This window comes from Aquarana catesbeiana, linkage group LG01, assembly GCF_042186555.1.
Source record: "Aquarana catesbeiana isolate 2022-GZ linkage group LG01, ASM4218655v1, whole genome shotgun sequence".
In the NCBI taxonomy this organism is placed as follows: Eukaryota; Metazoa; Chordata; class Amphibia; order Anura; family Ranidae; genus Aquarana; species Aquarana catesbeiana.
Genome location: NC_133324.1, coordinates 328,647,557 through 328,667,976, shown reverse-complemented (window position 1 = coordinate 328,667,976; position 20,420 = coordinate 328,647,557). Strand labels below are relative to the sequence as shown.

Below are 20,420 nucleotides of genomic sequence, written 5' to 3'. Positions count from 1 at the left end.
AAATACGGTGCCACTATATTTTGTTTTAAATTCTCTATGTACCTTATTCCTACAAAGATGTTGTGTGGTCACATGATCTTTCCCTGTTCTTTGGCATATGCAGGGAAAGATCTTTAGGAGGAGTTTCTATTGCTCTGCTGATGTATGCTCTCTACAGTGTGAGTCTGTCTGGCCAGCCCGGATTGGAAGACTTCTAGGGCAGAATCTGAGAGATGTCTCCTCCCACCTAGAATCAGGAAACATAATCTGCTCCATTATAAAAAAGTTCACACATACCTCTGTGTCTTAGTAATATACAGAGTACCGAGGGAAAAACTGCTAACCTAAATGCCCTAGGTTCACACCTATGCGTTTTGCATTTAACATGGCTTCCTATGGTACACGTTTACATCTATGCGTTTTTGCGTTTTACATGTAATAGACGTCAATGGAATCGCACCAGAAACGCAAGTGTTGTGTTTATGATGCCATTAGATGGGTTTTTCATTTTTCTGTTTAAACACTGTATATTAGAGGTCGACCAATCGGTCCGCCGAGCCGATTGTGCTGATAAAAAGAGCCGATTATACCTTCAGCGGGACTTGCAAATGACTTCTGTAATATAAGTCAATGCAAGTTGTCTGAAGTTTTCTTCTCTCCTCCTCTGGGCAGCCTGCCAAGTCTGATAAGAAGATACATTTGTATCTCTTTCAGGTTCTTTTATCAATAGACTGAACTCTGTGGAGAAGTTCTCAGTTTAACCATTTAAAGACTAAATCTTTTCTGACACTTGTTGCTTACTGGAACCCCCAAACATTATATATATTTTTTCTAGCAGAGACTCTAGGGAATAAAATAGCGGTTGTTGCAATATTTTGTCACACAGTATTTGCGCAGCAGCCTTTCAAACGCATTTTTTTTTTTTTTTTTTAAATACACGAATGAAAAAAAAAAAAAAAAAAAAAAAAAAAAAAAAAAAAAAAAAAGCAGTAAAGTTAGCCCATTTTTTTCGTCCAAAAGTTTTGATTATCTGTTTTTGTGTATTTAATATAGTTATTTTTTTTAATCTAAATTCTACATACAAGTGAACTGATTGGAGGTTTGTTTTGTTTAATAAATGTTTAAATATAAAAAAATTTCGGTATCACTTATTACTTAAGGCTGCTTTCACACTGGAGCGGGCATGCGTTGACAGTAAAACGCTGTTAGTTTTAGCGGTGCTTTACCATCATTTTAGCGGCGCTATTCGGCTGCTAGCGGGGCGCTTATAACCCAGCTAGCGGCCGAAGAAGGGGTTAAATGCGCCCCTGAAGCGCTGCTGCCGAAACGCTTTGCAGGCGCTTCGGCAGCGGTGCCCATTAATTTCAATGGGCAGGAGTGGTGGAGGAGCGGTATACACCGCTCCAAAGATGCCGCTTGCAGGACTTTTTTTTTTTTAACATCCTGCCAGCGCATCGCCTCAGTGCGAAAGCACTTGGGATATCACACTGAGACTGCAGGGGAGCCGTTTTACAGGTGCTATTTTTAGCCCAAAAGCGCCTGAAAAACGCCCCAGTGTGAAAGGGGTCTAACTGTCAGATTTTATGAGATGAATGGAAGAAAAAAAAAAAAAAAAAAAAAAAAAAAAAATCGGCATCATATATCGGCCACCGCGATTTCTAAATATCGGCTTTGGCATCGGCCAGAGAAAAACCCATATCGGTCGACCTCTACTGTATATAGCTGGTTGCTAAAGAGCAGGCCAGGAAGCCGGCCGCCACATCCTTAACCGATCCCCCTAAAATCGGTAACAGACCCTAATCCAAGCATGCAGCCCTGGCAAGTAAGGAAAAGGAGGGGACGGACAAGCGAGTCCCATCCTGAACCATACCAGGCCGCATGCCCTCAATATGGGTGCTTAGGGGCAGGGGGGGCTTTGCCCCAAAGCACCTTGCCCCCATGTTGATGGTGACAAGGGCCTCTTCCCTACAATCCTGGCCGGTAGTTGTTGGGGTATGCAGCCAGGGGGCTTATCGCAATCTGAAAGCCCCCTTTAAGAAAGGGGGCCCCCCAGGTCCCAGCGCCCCCCCCCCCCCATGTGAATACATTGTACCCCTACCCATTCACACCAAAAAGCACTGAAGTGCTAAAAAAAAAAAACAAAACAAAAAAAAAACAGTCCTTTATTAAAAATTAAAAATGTCCCCCGTCATAGCTCCAAGTGTCTTTTCTCTGGTACTTATGTCTTCTCCTTGAGCGGTCTTCTTCCTCGCCACCGCTTACCCACTAAAAAACAAAAAAAAGCCGATCTTCTGCGAATGCTGTGTTCCTCCGCTGTGTTGTCCCCCGCTGTCTGCCATTTCTTATATAGCCATTGGCGTTGCCATCCGATGAGGTCACCCATGGAACCCGCCCCTTGTTATGACACGTGATGTCACAAGGGGCGGTTCCCCTGGGTGACATCATCGGATGGCCACACCCCATGGCTATATAAGAAAAGGCAGACAGCGTGAGATAACAACGGAGAAATACAGCGTTAGATCTTTTTTTTTTTTTTTCTTTGTTTTTAGCGGGTAAGCGGCAGCGAGGAAGGAAAGTCAGCACAAGAAGAACACACCCCGGGGGGAGAAGAAGACTGCACCGGAGGGAGAAATAACTACCGGAGCAAGAAGACATCTGTACCGGAGAAAGAAGACACAGAGCTATGTCGGGGGACATTTTTAATATTTAATAAAGAACTTGTTAAAAAAAACGTTGCCTGTTTTTTTCCTGAACACTTCACTACTTTTTGGGGTGAATGGGTACAATGCACCCCATACTCATTCACATGGGGGGAGGCAGGATCCAGGGGCCCCCTTTCTTAAAGGGGGCTTCCAGCTTCCGTTAAGCCCCCTGCCGGAAGACCCCACAACCACCGGCCAGGGTTGTGGGGAAGAGGCCCTTGTCCCCAACAACATGGGGGCAAGGTGCTTTGGGGCGGGGGCTCAGCCCCCACCCCCAAAGCACCCATTCTCCCATGTTGAGGACATGCGGCCCGGTATGGTATGGTTCGCTCCTTAGCAACCAGCAATGTACAGTGCGTTTACCCACTTCCACAGTGCCCACTGCACATCTACTGCAGCAGGGCGGCCCGGCTGCGCAAAACAACGTACCTGTACGTTGTCTCTTCCTCGGTCTGGGGCACGTGCGCCGCCGGCGACCCGTGTCTTATCACAGTGGGAGCCAATCAGTGGGTCTGGCGGACGCTATATCTGTCGGGACCCGTTGATTATTGACAGGAGAAGCAGAACAGCGTTCTGCCTATGTAAACAAGGCAGATCGCCGTTCTGTCAGAGAGGAAAATAGAGAGCTTGTGTTTCTGCTAAGAAGAAACACACATCTCTCTTCCTTCAGTTAAGCCATCCCCCACACAGTTAGAAAGCACTCCCTAGGAGCACCTGACCGCCCCTGATGTTAACCCCTTCCCTGCCAGTGTCACAAGTACAGTCACTTAGTGTACGATGCAATCCCACTAAAAAGCGCTGATCGCCGCCATTACTAGTAAAAATAAAAATGCCATAAAAATATACCATAGTTTGTAGACGCGATAACTTTTGTGCAAACCAATCAATATACGCTTATTGAGATTTTTTTTTTTTTCCAAAAACATGTAGCAGAATACATAGCGGTCGATGCAAAGGTTTTAAAACTTGACCATGTCGCTGCCCTGCAGATCTGCTCCGGCATGGCCCCTGCCTTTTCCACAAAAGAAGCCCAGTAGAGTGTGCTGTTACTTGGGGTGAAAGCTTTTGTGCTTGATCTGTAAGTGATATGGCCATTTTGACCCATCTTGTTACTGTGCTCTTTGAAGCTTGCTGACCTTTGTTTGGTCCAGAGAAAAGGACAAATTGGTTCTAAATAGGTTATGAGGATTTCCAATTTGGAATATCCATCTCTATTCTTGCTGTCAAGAGTTGCTGTTAGAGAAGGAATAACAAGGTTTTGTAAGCTATCAAATGCTGAGGGGACTTTTGACAGAAAAGGCAGATTTGGTGAGAGGATCATCTTGTCTAGGTGATATAGTGCAGTATGGTTTCGAGCTTTGAGAATGCCTGCATCTCGTTCACCCTTCTAGCCGAGACTAGAAGCACAGTTTTTAGAGTGAGAATTTTGTCCGAACACTCATTTAGGACAGGGGTCTCCAAACTATGGCCCTCCAGTTGTTCAGGAACTACAACAACCATCATGCCTAGTCATGACTGAATGTCAGAGTTTTACAATGCCTCCTGGGACATGTAGTTCTGCAACAGCTAGAGGGCCGTAGTTTGGAGATCCCTGATCTAGGGGTTCAAAAAGGAGCTGCTAGGAATCCTTGTAAAACCATGGATAAGTCCCATAAAGGAAATTTCATGCTAACAGTAGGCCTAATTTTACCTACGGAATATAGGAAGCGTTTGATGGCTGGATCCTCTGCCAATTCTGTATTAAAAAGGATGACAATACCGCCACCTGAACCTTTAGGGTCTTGTGTGAGAGATTCTTGGTGGCTCTAGGCTGGAAAAAATCCAGAATTGTGGGTATTAACCCAAGCTCTCTTCCTGCACACCAGGCTACAACTTTTTTCTGTACTTTTTCGTATATAGCTTGAGTGACCTTTTTCCTGCTGCCTAAGATTGTGTCCACTACCTTGTCTGACAGTCCCTTTTCTTGTGGCAATACCCTTTCAGTAACCAAGCGGAAAGATTCATTGTTTTGATGTTTGGTTGAAGGATCAGCCCCTGCGATAGTAGTTCTGGCTTGTCCGGTAAATGCAAGTATGGCTGTATGCTCATATTTTTGAGGTGACTGAACCAAGCCCTTTGTGGCCAGTGTGGGGCAAGCAGAATGACTGTGGCTTTTTCCCTTTTGATCTTCTGAATGACCCTAGGGATTAGGACTGTTGGGGGGAAAGGCATAGCATAGAGGACATGACCAATTTTGGGCAAAGGCATTCACCCCCAGACTCCAGTCTCTTGGAGTTAGTGAAAATAACTTTTGAACTTTGGGGTTGTATCTTGAGGCAAACAGGCTCACTGTAGGTGTCCCCCAGATCTTTGTGATCCAGTTGAAAGTTGACTGGTCTAACTCCGACTCTGTATTCTTCATGTGGTTCTGCTCAGGTAGTCCCCCAGCGTGTTCTCTACCCCTTTCAGGTATACTGCTGATATGGCACTATATGTTTATTTCTGCCCAAGTCAGAATCAAGTCTGCCAGATTCATGAGCTGTGTGGGGGGGGGGGGTTTGGGGGATCTAGTGCCTCCTTGTCAGTTGGTGTAAGCTAGTGTTGTAGCTAGCTTGATTGGATTTGAATGTTTTTGTTTTGAATCAGTGTGTGAAAGGACTTCAGAGCTTGTTCTTCAGCTTTCAGTTCCCTCATGTTCACTGAGGCTTGTGTCCAATGTTGGCTCCATTTGCGCTCCCCAGCCAAAGGTGTTGACATCCCTGGTGATACAAATTGTTTGTCTGGGTCCACTGGCGCCCCCACCTGAGGCGGAGTGGCTCAGGCCACCACTGCAGACATTCTTTGACAATTTCAGTCCAAAGACCTTGTATCCCTATGTTAGCACAATTTTAACCACTTGCCGACCGCCGCACGCCAATGTACGTCCTAACTTTGCCGGCGGATATCGTTGTTATGGCAGCAGCTAGCTGCCATAACCCCGGTATCTCCGTTTTCGTGCGGCGGTCGGCTACAAGATAAAAGTGGTCTCTGCGGCGGATTCGCCACAAGATCACTTTTATCGGTGGCGGAAGAGGGGCCCCCCCTCCCGCCGCGATCCGGTGCCCTCCGCCGCTTACCGAAGCCGTCAGTAGCGGTGGAGGCGATCGCGTCTGTCCCCTTGCTGTGCCTGGAGATGAGTGAGGGGAAGATGTTGCCCACTGGTCTCCATGACACTGCAGGGCGGAAGCGACCTCAAAACGTCACTTCCACCCATACGTCTTAAAAGGCATATTTTTTTCAATGTAATTTTTTTAAAATTACTTTTTTTTTTTTTATTGCATTTTAGTGCAAATATGAGATCTGAGGTCTTTTTAACACCAGATCTCATATTTAAGAGGACCTGTCATGCTTTTTTCTATTACAAGGGATGTTTACATTCCTTGTAATAGGAATAAAAGTGACAATTTTTTTTTTAACCGTGTAAAAATAAAATAAGAAAAAAAAAAAAAAAAAAAAAAAAATTAAAAAAAAACGCCCCATCCCGACGAGCTTGCGCGCAGAAGCCAACGCATACGTGAGTGGCGCCCGCATATGAAAACGGTGGTCAAACCACACATGTGAGGTATCGCCGGAATGGGTAGAGCAAGAGCAATAATTCTAGCCCTAGACCTCCTCTGTAAATGCAAAACATGCAACCTGTAGAATTTTTAAACGTCGCCTATGGAGATTTTAGAGAGTAAAAGTTTGACGCCATTCCACGAGCGGGTGCAATTTTGAAGCGTGACATGTTGGGTATCAATTTACTCGGCATAACATTATCTTTCACAATATAGAAAAAAATTGGGCTAACTTTACTGTGGTCTTATTTTTTTTTTACAAAAAATGAATTTTTTCCAAAAGACCACTGCGCATATACGGTATGAAAAAAAAAGTATTGCAATGACCGCCATTTTATTCTCTAGGGTGTTAGAAAAAAAAAAAAACACAATATATAATGTTTAGGGGTTCTAAGTAACTTTCTAGCAAAAAAAACTGTTTTAAACATGTAAACACCTAAATTCCAAAACGAGGCTGGTCCTTAAGTGGTTAAAGAGGCCTTGCATGTAGCTGTGCCCAACCAATGGCCGGAATAGATGATGTCATAAGACCAAGCACTCTCATACCTTTGCTGATAGTGATCGAATCAGAGCAACATATTGGAGGTCATCTCTTCCAATATTCTTGATTCCTTGTGCTGAGTAAGATAAATCTTTGTTTCCTTAGTGTCTAGTATATAGTCTAAATGGTTTATTGGTTTGACTGTAGACAAATTTATATTTTTGCTCATTTATAATCCACCCTAGATCCCTCAAATAACTAATGCTTGACTGGAAGAAAAAAAAAAAGTGCTTCTGGTGTGCTGGCAAAGAAAAGGAGATTGTCCAAATAAGGTATTACTCCCAAACCTTCCAGGCATAACTTCTTTAGAGCTTCTGCCAGGATTTTTGTAAATTATCCTGGGAGCTGAAGAAATTCCAAAAAGGTAAGAGCAGTGTATTGAAGGTGAAGTATAGCCTTCAGGCCACAAACTGCAAATCTTAAGTATTGGTGGTGTTTTTTTTTTTTTTATGTTTTTTCATTCGTTTTTAATGAAAAATAAGTATAAATATCACAAGGTACAACAAAAAGATTGAGTATGTAGTACCCCAAGGGGGTGAACAAGCCAAACGTTAAGGAACCGGAAATTGGTTCCTATATACTCAGGTATGTGGCACATGTTGCAGGATATAAACAGTCCAGGCGAGGAATGGCAAGAGCGTAAAACAGAAATGAAAACAAACAATAAAACAATAGCATAAAAAAAAAAAAAAAAAAAACACAACATTGGAACAGTAGAACACTAAAACATTATGTCGGTAGCAAAATGTGGTCTGACAAGGTGCAATGGGCAAAGAGCAAGGAAATAATTGTACATTGTATGATATGCTAATTCACTAAACAGTTTTAACGGTTAAGTTTTTAGCCCATGGAATCCATAGACTCCATTAACGATCAAAGAGTCGTTTATTACTGTGTCTGTACGTCAGTAGGCTTACAAAAAGCAAAAGTTTGCTTCACCATATCATTGGTGAGGTTTTTTTCTTTATCGGTTTATGTAGATAAGTGTTCTGCAGATCCATTGTCGCCATAAATACTCCTGGTGGCAGTATATTTCGTATGGAGAGTAGCCTTACTGCTCGTTCTTGGTCTTTGGGAAGTGTTGTGTCCAAATACCTGCTCAGCGGGGTAATTGAGAATTCTATAGCATCTATCATAATCTGCCACCCACTTGTCATTGCTTCTTGGTATTAGAGGTAGAAGGCTTGAGGATGAAATCCTCCCCATTCTTTTCTGAAAAGACCATCGCTTTTTTGCGTCTGCTTGCCTGTTACCCCTTTGTTGCCGAAAAGGAGCTCGGTTTTCTTCCTTTTGGGCTGAGGAAGGCCTGTTTTCCTGTCTGCTGGTCTGTCAAGTATGAACTCCGAGTCGGCCCGAAGATGAGGCTTCCTGTGAAGGGAATGCCACAAAGCTTATTCTTTGAGGGGATGTCCCCTTGAAAGGTTTTCAGCTATAAAGCTCTTCTGGCTCCATTGATCAGGGCTGTGTCTCTGGCTGCTTTTACACAGCTGATGAGTCAGCCAGGAAAACAGGCTCCTTGTTCAGTTTAGGGATGGTTCTGAATAGTTCCTCCCTGGTCATCACTCCTTCCAAATGGTTTGGGAACGGATTCAGCCATAGTAAGTGCGTGTGTGCTGTACATGTGGGCGCAATCGCAGGATTGAAGTTGGCTGCTCCGGCTTACCATTCTCTTTTTGAATATGAGGAAGGCTGTAATAGCCAAAACACATTAGTATTTCATGTACTCCGTTTCCTTTATATAGCCAATAAAGTGTGACAAGCGGAGTGTACTGTGTGGCTGGCTTTTTTTTTCTACTATATTCCTGCCCGATTCCCAAGGAAGTACTGGCGCATCCTCAGGTGCACACAGCGGTCTCAGCACACTAAGTAAGTCCTGGCCACACATCTTCTGCCCTGGCTGCACAGGAAGAACCAGGGAGGATATCCCAATATGTTGCAAGCTGGGGGGGGGGGGGGGGGGGGTTTGCTAGCCTATTTTGGGGAGAAACCTCAGGCTGAAGAGAAAATGAGGACCCTGGTATGTGTGAACTTTTTATAAATGGTGGATAGTGTGTTTTCTGTTTGTAGGTGGGAGATGCTGCCCTAGAAGATGAGAAAAAACTATTTCAATACATAATAAATAACTATTTTACTTCTTCCTCTATATTTTTAGGAACACCCCAGTACCGCTTCATTTTTTAATAAATTGGATAACATTGTTATGTCTTATTTGGACAGGTGTCAAGTCACCTGAGGCCAGGTGACAGATGCACCTCGTTGGGGTCAGGAGTGCACTGCTAAAGGTAGTGGACCCTACGGCTGACTGCTGCAGATGGAGCTCTGGGTGGTTCAGGAAAGCAGATACTCTGGAGCACCAACACGGAGCTAGAGCATGAGATTTCCCAGGGCGTGGAGTCTAAGAGAAAGCAGGTGTTCACCAGGTGGGGATGGATTTTGCTGCAGTCTGGCTCCAGGTTGCGGCCCCTGGGGTTTCCCAGCTCATGGTCACAGTAGACTACTGGAGGACACAGAGGAAGCAGCAGCTTGGGACAAGTGATAGTCGGGAGATAGCCAAAAAGGTCAGGGCAACAAGCAGATAAGGATAGTCAAGAACACTCCAAAAGGTCGGGATATGAAGTAGACAAGAACAGTCAAAAACAAGCCAAGATCAGTGACCAGAATCAGATGTAGAGCACATGGCAAGACACACACGCAGGAAGCCAAACACACAATATTGATCAGCAAGGCTGGCTTGCAGTGCACAGGTTAATATAGTGTTTTCAGTCAGAGGCTGGGGTGGAGCCATGCTTGAGGGGAGATTACTTAAGTAGCCAGGTGAAGGGCGGCTGGTCTCTTGAGCTGAACACACGGAGAGGTAAGCATACAGACATGAACATTACTGCAGATCCATAACAGTACCCCCCCCTTACGAGGCATCCCCCTCCCCTGTTTGGGCCCAGGCTTGGAGGGAAACCTCATGTGAAACCTCAACAGAGGAGGCGCAAAGACATCAGATGCAGTGATTCAAGACCTCTCCTCAGGACCAAACCATTTCCAATGAACATGGTACTAAAGAAGGCCTTTACAGAGCTGGTAATCCAGAACTTGACCAACCTCGCGCTTTAGGTTATCCCCAGAGACCAAAACTGGGGTAGGGAAAGGATGAGAGGACTCACTGAGGACCAAAGGCTTCTTAGGAATGGGCAAGGGCATGAGAGGACCAGCAGGAGCCTGAGGAGGGGCCCCCAGACCCTTAAAGATGAGCTGGACATTCAGCACAGGACCATCAGAATGGGCAGAGGTCAGTGGATCCGTGAGGTCAGGTTGGCTAGCAGGCGACGTGTCACAGGAGTCCAGCCGGATAGCTGAAACACAAGCAGAATGCAGAGAGCCCTCAAAAAAAAAAAAAAAGGTTGAACGCCCCACCTGGCCGAATGAGGAAGTCTATCCAAAGGATGGATTGAACCTCTTAGATAGGTTTGAATGGATGTAGTTGTAGTAGGGTGAGGCCAAGTTATATAAGGTCCTTAAGAAAATGCAGGAGGCTCAATGGCCATGGGCTGGACTGACATAACTGGTGCAGAGGCCGACTGAATCAGATCGCAAGGCGTAGCGACTGGGGAACTTGCGGACAAGTTAGCCTGGCTGGATATCCAAGAGATTTTAGGGACAGGCAAAAAAGGTAAATGGTTATGCAAACTGGAGTAAATGATTGGCTCAGGTTCGCAGATCGGCTCAGGTTCGCAGGTAGGCTCCTCATCCAGAGTGTCAAATGACCTAGAGAGTGCATCAGCCCGACTATTGTAGAACACGTTCCAGAAATCACTATACGCAGCGGGAAGAGCAGAAGATACTGAGATGGTGGCAACAGGAAGTTTCTCTTTTGGGGCAACCCATAAAGTAGGCAGGACGAGGAACAGGAGGAATCTCAAATCCAGGATCTGCCCAGCAGTCTAGTCAACGTGTGGAGAATGGAGCCGTAACCAAGGAAGACCCAAAACGATAGGGGTTGAGGCCTTAGGTAAGATAATATTGATCAGCAAGGCTGGCTTGCAGTGCACAGGTTAATATAGTGTTCCCTGTCAGAGGCTGGGGTGGATCCATGCTTGAGGGGAGATTACTTAAAGCAGCCAGGTGAAGGGTGGCTGGTCTCTTGAGCTGAACACATGGAGAAGTAAGCAGAGAGACATGAACATTACTTCAGATTAATGACAGCAGGTATTGTCCCTTGTAGAACCAGGTCTACTTTGCAGTTGTCCCTTTCGTCCGGTGAATTAGCTTCATCTGTTTTGGGAAATACTACTGGGCAGCAGTGCTGGTTACGGTATGCTGGTGGTTCTCACAGTCCAGAACTTATCCATCAGTAAACTTAGAGGCTGCCATCCTGGATTCCTATTCAGCTCTGAGCAACTTGGTATATCGAGGCCCTAGGTCTGCACCACTTATGATGTCCCTGCTGTTGAGTAGGGTACGGGCACAGGACCAGGTGCCGGCAGCTATAGGCTAGACTAATACTATCTCCCCTAAGGCTGGATTCACCCCTATGCATTTTACACTACAGAACGTGACCCCTTAGGAAACCATGTTAGATTGACTGTAGTGCAAATCTGCAAAATGCAAAAAGCACTAAATGCATAGGTGTGAATGCAGCCTTACACCCAGCTTTGGGGCAATCCTAGGCTGCCGCATTTGTGCTTTATCCCTGATCCTAGTGTATGGACCGTTTTGGCATTATACGTTACAACAGATTATGTCTGCGGGGCAGCTCCCATCTGTTAACTGCCTTCGGGAAACATTTCACTTGCCCTCTTGGATGTTTTTTTTTTTTTTTTTTTTTTTTCTTCGATACTTGCAGCTCCACCATGCAGTCCAAGCGCAATTTTCCTCTGGGGTAACATTGGCTCCTCACAAGGTAAAAAGGTTTCTTATTACCCGTAATGCCGATAGGATTCTTTCCTAGATTTACTTTAGAATTAGTAGTGGGGGAACGATCAAGGGGGCCCAATTCTTTCAGCATTGGCAGAGAGATATTCCCACCTTATCTGTTGATGACTGGGATGAAGAGCTTCAGAACTATGTGCCAACAGTTATTTCAGCAAGAGGTAGATTTATACATTCTTAAATTTCTCCAACGGGCATATTTAACCCCTCAACGCCTCTCCCGAATTTATCCCACTCATTCTGTAAATTGTCCTGTATCCACTGATCAGGTAGGCACATTCTAAATCATGCGGTATGGCAATGCCCCCTTCTGCAGAACATTTGTTGGGAGATAGTAGCAGATATAAATAGGATTGAGGATCGAAGTATGGCACTGGATCTACAGATTCTTTTGCTCGGGATAGGTGACTCAGTGGTTCAATCCACTCCCAAATGCCTCTCTGCGTTTTATGCTGCTTTCTATTCCAGGAAAGCTATACTCCTAAAGTGGAGACAACTTGACCCTCCTATGCTCACTCAATGGAGAGCTTTGGTCAAGACTGTTCTACCCTTGCACAAACTTATCTATATGGGCCATAAATGCCCCCCCCCAAAAAAATGGTGGAGCTGAGGCCAGAGTGTTGTTGCCTTGATGTAGATTTCAGATACAGAATTATAAGTTACCAATAGTTTGCACAGAGAGCTGGATGCTTCCTTATAACCCATTTCCCTCCATTATGGTCAGGCAGCCTAGTGGATTTATTCTCACCCCCCCCCCCTCCTCCTCAGAAGAGCTTAGTGGGTGAGCTTTCATACTGTATTGCACTGGAGTTCACCTCCCTTTGGTGGTGTGTAATGGCAGTGTAGGATTATCGTGAATGTTTATTGTTCTCTTCGGTTTTATTTTTAGTTCATTCGCTGCAAAAACCCTTTTAGGCTGGGTTCACAGGGAGCAAATTTGTTGGACGCACTCCACTACCTCAGCAGGGGATCACACCGTTGATCCCCGCTGAGCTGGCGGATGACAGGTCCGTCTCTGCTCACTGTGCAGGGAAGGACCTGTCAGAGCCCCGCTGTTCTCTATGGGGAGATGGGATGAAAACGGACAGCCTGTCAGTTTTCATCCGATCTGCTGGATGGATGGCGAACATATCGCCATGCGTCTGTTTTGAGTGGATCTTGTCAGATCGGATGGCAGGCGGGTGTTAGCAGACACATCTCCGCTGACATCCGCCTGCCCATAGAAGTTAATGGGTAGCCTGCTTGAATCCGCCTGAAAAACAGACAGGCGAATCCGAGCGGGCCGATCGTGTGAAAGGAGCCTTACTAATATGTGCTGTTGAATTTATATTTCAATGTTAATGACTGTATAGACTTAATCCTTGGTTTGCTGTCAAACTTTTCACTCCAGTGTTTCTAACTTATGGCTGTAATATTTTTAATATTGAATAAAACGTTTGTTAAAAAAAAAAAAAAATTTAACTAAATGGATGTGTATTTTGTCATTTTGTTCTGACGGCATCTGCATCCAAGGCTTTTTTTTACTTTACAGGTATTAGCAATTAAATATTAGCTATATTCAATACTGATTTATATTAAAACTAACCTTTTTTGCAAGTTGCTTAGTGAATGTAATCAATCAGCATACTATATCTTGCTCCCATAGTATTTAGTAATAGGAAGCCATGGAGAAGGAGGAGGGAGGGAAATGTCACTTACCACTGTGTAAATACCCACATGAGTGATTTTTGAGTCATGTGAGCTGCACAGATAAGAAAAAGAAGGAAATAAAGAGCTTAGAAAGGAACTAAAATTGAGCATGCTCCTTAGAGGACACCAGCTGGCATACACGATTTCAAGCTGCAATGCAGACACACAGAAGATGGGAGGGACAACTAAAGGAAGGATCAATCAGCTATATTTGAAATCTACACAAAATGAATGCTTTAGTGGCTTTGTGTGTATACATACTGTTTTAACATGTAATGAGAGCTTTTCATAGTCTGGGTTTAACAACACTTTAAAAGGGTTGTAAACCCTCGTTTTTTTGTTTTGTTTTTTAATTAACAAACATATTATACTTACCTCCACTGTGCAGTTCATTTTGCACAGAGTGGTTACCGTGCGGGCACGCTCCCGAGTCCAGCATTTGTGTCCATAGACATAGAATGCCGAACTCGGCCCCGCCACCCGGCACTCGCATCATTAGATTTTATTCACAGCAGCGGGAGCCAATGGCTGTGCTTCTATCAATCAATCCAAACAAGAGCCGAGCCCCCGTCCAGAGAGGGGGTCAGCGTCTCCAGCATGGGAACGAACGGGCTCAGGTGAGTAAAACAGGGGGGCTGCTCAGTGACAGAAGTTTTTTCACCTTAATGCATAGGATGCATTAAGGTGAAAAAACACGAGGGTTTACAACCCCTTTAAGGAACGTTCATGGTATCTAAAATTTCAAAGCATGTCTAAACGAGCCCAAAGGCTAAATTTACACTAGCATCAAAAGCATGGAAATGTAAACACGCCTCAAACATTCTGCAAAATTTGTTACTAGCTGAGATGATAGTATAAGAATCCATACAACAGAAAACCAGCAAAGGAAGCATTTGGCAAATGTTATTTAACAGAACACAAACATGTCAAAAATGCAGTCAAAACGCGCATGTTAATGGGCGTTCATGGTATCTAAAATGTCAAAGCACGTCTCGACATGCCCTAAGTGTCACACAGTCAATGCAAAAGGCCTTTAGGCAAGATGGCAGGGAAAGAACAACCTGCAACAACAAAACTATAGTGCAGCGCAAACAGGCAAGTGCCTGCAAAGAAAATGGTGTCCACAACCATTGCTGTGGACGACAGCTTGTCTGCAACTCAGAGTTGTGGCAGCAGACCTTTATCTAGACCAGCCTTTCTCAACCCCGAGGAACCCTTGAAATAACTTTCCAGTCTCAGGGAACCCCTGCTAAAAATGACTATATCCACAACACATGACACATTAGTGTGATGGTCAGTGGGAAGAAGTTCAACCTTACAGAACCTAAAAAGATCAATGGTGTCAGTGGAAACTTATCTGAGAGACAGAAACTTCTCATTACTCAAGGAACCCCTAGTAACCCTCAAACTTTGGAGGAACCCTGATGTAAACTATTAGCATGCGATACATGACTAATCTGGAGAGATTACAAGATCTAAAATATTCAGCCTCTCACCTAATAAAAACTTGATGCAAAACTTTGATGCAAAAGAAGATAAAAGTGACTGGTTAGAAAATAAATATAATAAAATGGCTCAAACCCAGGAGCTGGGTGAGGGACATCTTTCTCCTTGGAAGCTAGGGAAAAAAAAAAAAAACTGAGTTTCTAGCAGTTGTCAGGATTTAACTATCTGGTACTGATCCTCATAGTTGCCTTTTTCTGTGTGCCTAGCATCCTCCTAAAGGTAAGAGCTGTGTCCTTTAATGGCCAATAGAGAGAATTCTCTCTGCATTAACATTCTGTTGAGCATTACTTCAAAGAAAATACATTTTGATCAAAATCTGATCAAATTAAATAGTGAAAACTGATTGGCATTTCAGCATACATGAGATCAGTTAGAGGTGCTTCTGATGTGCACTTAATCTCTTGAACAGCTACAACCTGTATTTGCACGCCCATTGACTTTTATGGAGAAGCAGCTCTAAAATGAACAAAATATTGACACATGCTCTTATACTGCCTAGAAAACTAAATAAAAGGATTGGGGTAAAACTCAGAGATTGCAAGTACAACTTCTAACAGTTTATGTGGCAATGCAGAGAAAATAAGGAAATAGGAAGAACTACTTGCTATTTTAACAGGATTAAACTAATTAAATTAGGCAATCTTTGATAGGGAAGCTACAGACAAATAAAAGGGTTTTAACTTTAACCTCTTTGCGTTGGTGCTTCCCAGACCTTTAAGAGGTTTCAGATGCGGCGATAACAATAGGAAAGCTACCGATTGCAAGAAGCGATCAGGAGCGTCCGGTTAGCCACCGGTAAATGTGGGGTGCGCGCTCTTGGCATAGCTGTGTCTGCAAATTAGTAAGCAAATATGCGGCCACTCTGCGCCAATGCCCACCTGCCGAGGCCGCATATTTGAGCACGGGCGGCATCTAGTGTTTAAAGTGTTTGTTACCCTAAAAAAAATATAAATACATAAAATATTCGATTCTGTTCCCTAAAGCATGTTTGGCCCCCTCTATCACCTAAAAAACCTTGCTGATCCTGCCTGGCTATGCCCTCCCCCCTGTAAACTGACCACTGTTGATCATGGCTGCTGAGCCCTGACATCTCGGTCAGTTTACATGCCTCTGTCATCCGCAGCCCTGTCCTCTCTCTCCCCCCGTATGTCTGCTTGTGAAAGTGCCCACCCCTTCCCCTCCTGTTGCTTTAAAATCAGGGTGGATATAAATAAAAAAAAAAAAAAAAAAAAAAAAAAAAAAAATTATTATTATTTAAAATTTTTTGATTTTTATCAAATTTATTTTAATAAAATGCTTTTGGAGTAAAAATCTATCTGAAGATAGTTTGCTATTTAAGATACATTAATGATTTAGTTTATTCAGCATGAAATGGAGCTTAGTTATGTAGCATGATGCTGTATATTCTGCAATAATTACATTTTTGGTAAACTCATTCAATGAATCCAAGCTAAGATAACATGCACTGCATTGATGCATTCACACAATTTCACAGTAACCATGAGATAAAACAAAGTTTAGTAATATTCCTTTATGCCATTGTTTTGCAAATCTATGTACACAACAAACTGTATGACTGAATGGTTCTGATATCGCTGTTTTACTAACCTGAAAGCTTAATATTCGAAATAGAATATTTAATATTTGGAAACAAATTGAAGGTTTTCTAACTACCAGCAAGAATAAGTCCTTACATTTAAAGAGCATCTGTCATTTCAGATCCATCATGGCAGCGCCTGTTAGCGAGCATCCACTCACCTACTACCGCCACGTCCCTCACCTTGTTGCATCACTGCCGCATCACCAGCTGTCCCATTAAAGTGAATGGGACTGTCAGTGTGTCAACAGCGGGTCAGAGGAAGAGCCGCTGCAGGACAGAGATGACAGTTGCTCTTTAAAAATTGATTTAAATCGAGACTTTTTACTAGTGATTTAAATCGACTTTATTTAAACTAAATCCACCCTGTTTAAAACTATAATCTATTCATGCCATCCCCTCTGATATATAATATTATTATTATTATTATTAATGTGGCCCAGTGTGCGATCTGTATATAAAAAATGCCAATTATACCTTATATCAGAGCGTCTCCTGGTGCTCACTTGACTCCTCGGCTCGCTCATCTCCTCGGCTGACGTCAGCAGGAGTTCTCGGACCCGCCTGCTATAGCTGTCAGCCGGGGAGAGGATAGAGCCAAGGAGTCACGTGGGCGCCGGGAGACGCTGTGATACAAGGTATAATCAGCATATTTTTTTATATAGATCAGACACATGTGGTTATATAACAGAGGGGATAGCATGAATATATTATAGTGGCTAAACAACCATTTTAAAAAGGTAGCTACAGAAATTAAAGAAAAACGCTTAGTTGCAAATGGATTAGCTGTGCAAGGATTAAGACTGTACCACAAAAAAACAAAAAAAAAAAAAGTGACACGAATTTCCTCCCCTAGCATGCACACTCTTTCCGTTCCCATGATTTCTAAATATTATCTAGTACAGCTTACAAAAGCAATACAATCACCATAAATTTTCAAGCGAGTCCAATATGGATGACAATGATGTGCTCAGGTCAAGGTCATCTGTTCACGCATTATAAATGTCCTAAATCTGACGTCCATCCTATACCCTTTGACATCTTCAGTTTCCATTGTCTGGTATGTCAAGTATACACTAATGGTACCACACCCTCCATGAGCAATGAGAAAAATAAATATAATGTTCAAGCAGAACTAAACTCTCTCAAATCAACATTAGCCATTGTTAATCCTTAAGCTGCTAGCATTAGTAAATTGATAGCAAAAATACATTAGGTTTACTTGATTTAAAACTTTTTCTTTTTTTTTTTTTAACTTTTTATCAGCTACTTCCTGGTTTTCAGGCCTAGGCAAAATTATGTCATACATCCCAGGAGTCTTCGGAAGGGGAAAGAGGGGTTTTCTCAGCTAAGCACATCCTCCTGCCTGGTCTGAGGATGAATTCCACGAAGTAAACGCTACATGAATAACCTGCCCTTACTCAAGATGGTTGCAGCCAGAAATACTAGGATGGGTTTTGAAAAGTGATTTCTCAGGTATTGAACTTTAAATTAAAAAAAAAAAAAAAAAAAAAAAGTTATCTTTCAAGGTTACAAAACCGCTAAACACATTGCTTCTTGTTTGCCTTACTTTCAGGCCCCATTCACACCTGAGCCTTTTGTAGCTCAAAATGCCTGAAGCCAAACACCTGACGCTCAAAAAAGTTTTAGAGCTATTTTTGTAAATCGATTTGGGCAAATTGGTGCATTTGGAGTCTCATAGTATTGCATTGTTGCACACAAAAATGTGTGTTTTGTAGATGATATGTCCACATGGCAATAAGTGATGTCACAGGTGATATGGCTAATAGAAAAAAAATCTGAAGATCAAACGTTGTAACAAAACGCGCATAAAATGTGCACATAAAAGCGATGCTCCGTGTAAATGCAGCCTCAGAAATAGGGTTTATTCTAATAACAAGCCATGTAGTTGACTCTTCATAAACAAGAGAACTAAGAAATGAACATTAACTAGGACAATACCAATATCGCCATGGTTTCTTGGATACTTTGTTGGTATATTTCTTTAAAAAAAACAAACATTTTCAAGATCAATCGATTTGCTGTTTTAAGAAAGCGCTGTTCACGCATCCAGTATTTGGAAGACACGTAGAAGGTCAAACCACAAAAAAAAAAATCTTGACAATCAGAATACTCACGAATTAGTGTGCAGATACTCGAAGGTCAACTGGGCCCGATTCAAACTGCTATAGTTTGTGAATGCCATGATCCCACTGCTCAGTGCCTATGGGGGCTGAACATAAAAATGAACCTATAGTCGATAATCGAGGCGTCGTTCAATGCTGATCCTGGTAGCCCTTGTGTGGGCAGTACAACATGCCTCAAGTTCAGTGCCCAACCACCATCCAACGTCAAGTCGTCTACAATCTTCAGGACGATCAATTGGAAGCTCAAGGTTCAACAATATCTGTAAGTACAGAAAAACCTAAAATCGATCATTTTGTTTCCTAGTACTCGATTCAGAATACCCAACATCACAAACCTAGACAACCCCTCCAAGCCTGTGAGGAGCAGTGGGCTAAACCTACCCTCTACACGTGTATGGAGATGTGGATCTCCCAGTCCTGTGAATGGAAAACGAACAATTCCAATCAGTCTACTTGCAGCCTAACGTCGGCTGGTTAGGGGTCATGCCTTGCAGCCCTCACCAAGCCAGTCCTATGGTTGGAAGCAGACGTAGAACCTGTAATATAGCCCTGTGTGATGAGAGCACGTTCTCACACACGGACACACACAATGTGAGCGCTTCCCGCTTCTCCTAACACGGCCGAGCCCTGTAACACCATAGGAATGCCGTCCACCTCAGCCTCCAACCCTCCCTCTTATGCAGTCCCTGGCTTTCTAACCCGTTTCCGGCGGGCTTCTCCGCCCCTTCCGCAGTGCGCCAAGCTCTCCGGTCACCGGCCGCCGCCCTCTAAACACGCCTCTATGAACGCTGACGTCCGGGAGAGACGCGGAGAAGAAGAGGGCGGTTGGCGGCTTTATTTCCTCATAGCTACTACTTCTTCCCGAAGAAGCCCCGAGTCTTCAGTGTGCTCCTCTCATGGCAGCGCGGCGACACCCCCCCCCAGCTTGTGTGTCTACGTGACGTGTATCAGCGGTGGAGGGGGGAGGCTAGGCGCAGGGCGGGGAGAAGAACAGTACACTGCTCTTGTCTGAGGGGAGGGGGGCGTCCAGATGAAAATGGAGAACTGTGTACGCGCACCACTCACGGTCCGGGTTGCCTGCTTCGTATTTGTGAAGGCAGCGGGCGTATGAGGCGCTCGCCTGTAGAGAAATGGAGTTGTATCGCCGGCGGTGGTGACTCGGTTGAATACGTTGCTTTTTTTTCCTCCCTTTCTTACGTCGTCAGCGAGCGAGCTATGGAGGAGACATGGCCGCCGCTGCCGGTTATGGCGCCTGGTTACCTCAGGAGGTGTGCGGCGCAGTTTGTCAGTGCTCGTGCCTGTGGGCGGCTGGTCACCTGTGAGGTGCTCGGCGTCAAGGAGCTATGGAGGAGACATGGCCGCCGCTGCCGCTTATGGCGCCTGGTTACCTCAGGAGGTGTGTGGCGCAGTTTGTCAGTGCCTGTGGGCGGTTAGGACGGCTGGTCACCTGTGAGGTGCTCGGCGTCTAGGAGGCTCAGCACTGCTCGAAGCTGTGGTTGTTCTAGAAATCCTCAACCCGGATAAAGAGTGGCTGGCTCCTTTCTTAGCTTTCAAGCCTGACTAGGATTACACAAAACCAGGAGTGTTGCATGTTTGCGTGTTTTTGTTCCTCCGCACAGTTGGGGATTCGTGTGACATGTTTGGAAAGGCAGCTTGGTGGTGTTTGTAGGTTCAGTTCACTAGTTTGTCGCCATTTTGTACCACTGTTCAGGTATTGTGTCCACACCGACCCTTCTATGTAGGGCTTCTGCAAGGATACCTATA

General features: G+C 44.2%; 1 protein-coding gene across 1 annotated transcript in view; it reads right to left on the bottom strand.

Moving 5' to 3' along the window:
• The window catches only part of MORC2 (MORC family CW-type zinc finger 2), a 169,380-nt gene extending 149,775 nt beyond the window's left edge, over window positions 1–19,605 (bottom strand). The window contains exons 1-2 of the mRNA XM_073631131.1: window positions 19,038–19,605; window positions 18,648–18,916 (exon numbers count right to left, since the gene is read on the bottom strand). Of these exons, the coding sequence (XP_073487232.1) occupies window positions 18,648–18,715 (68 nt within the window). The 5' untranslated portion in view covers window positions 18,716–18,916; window positions 19,038–19,605. The remainder of the gene's footprint in view (window positions 1–18,647; window positions 18,917–19,037) is intronic.
• Window positions 19,606–20,420: the final 815 nt, after the last annotated feature.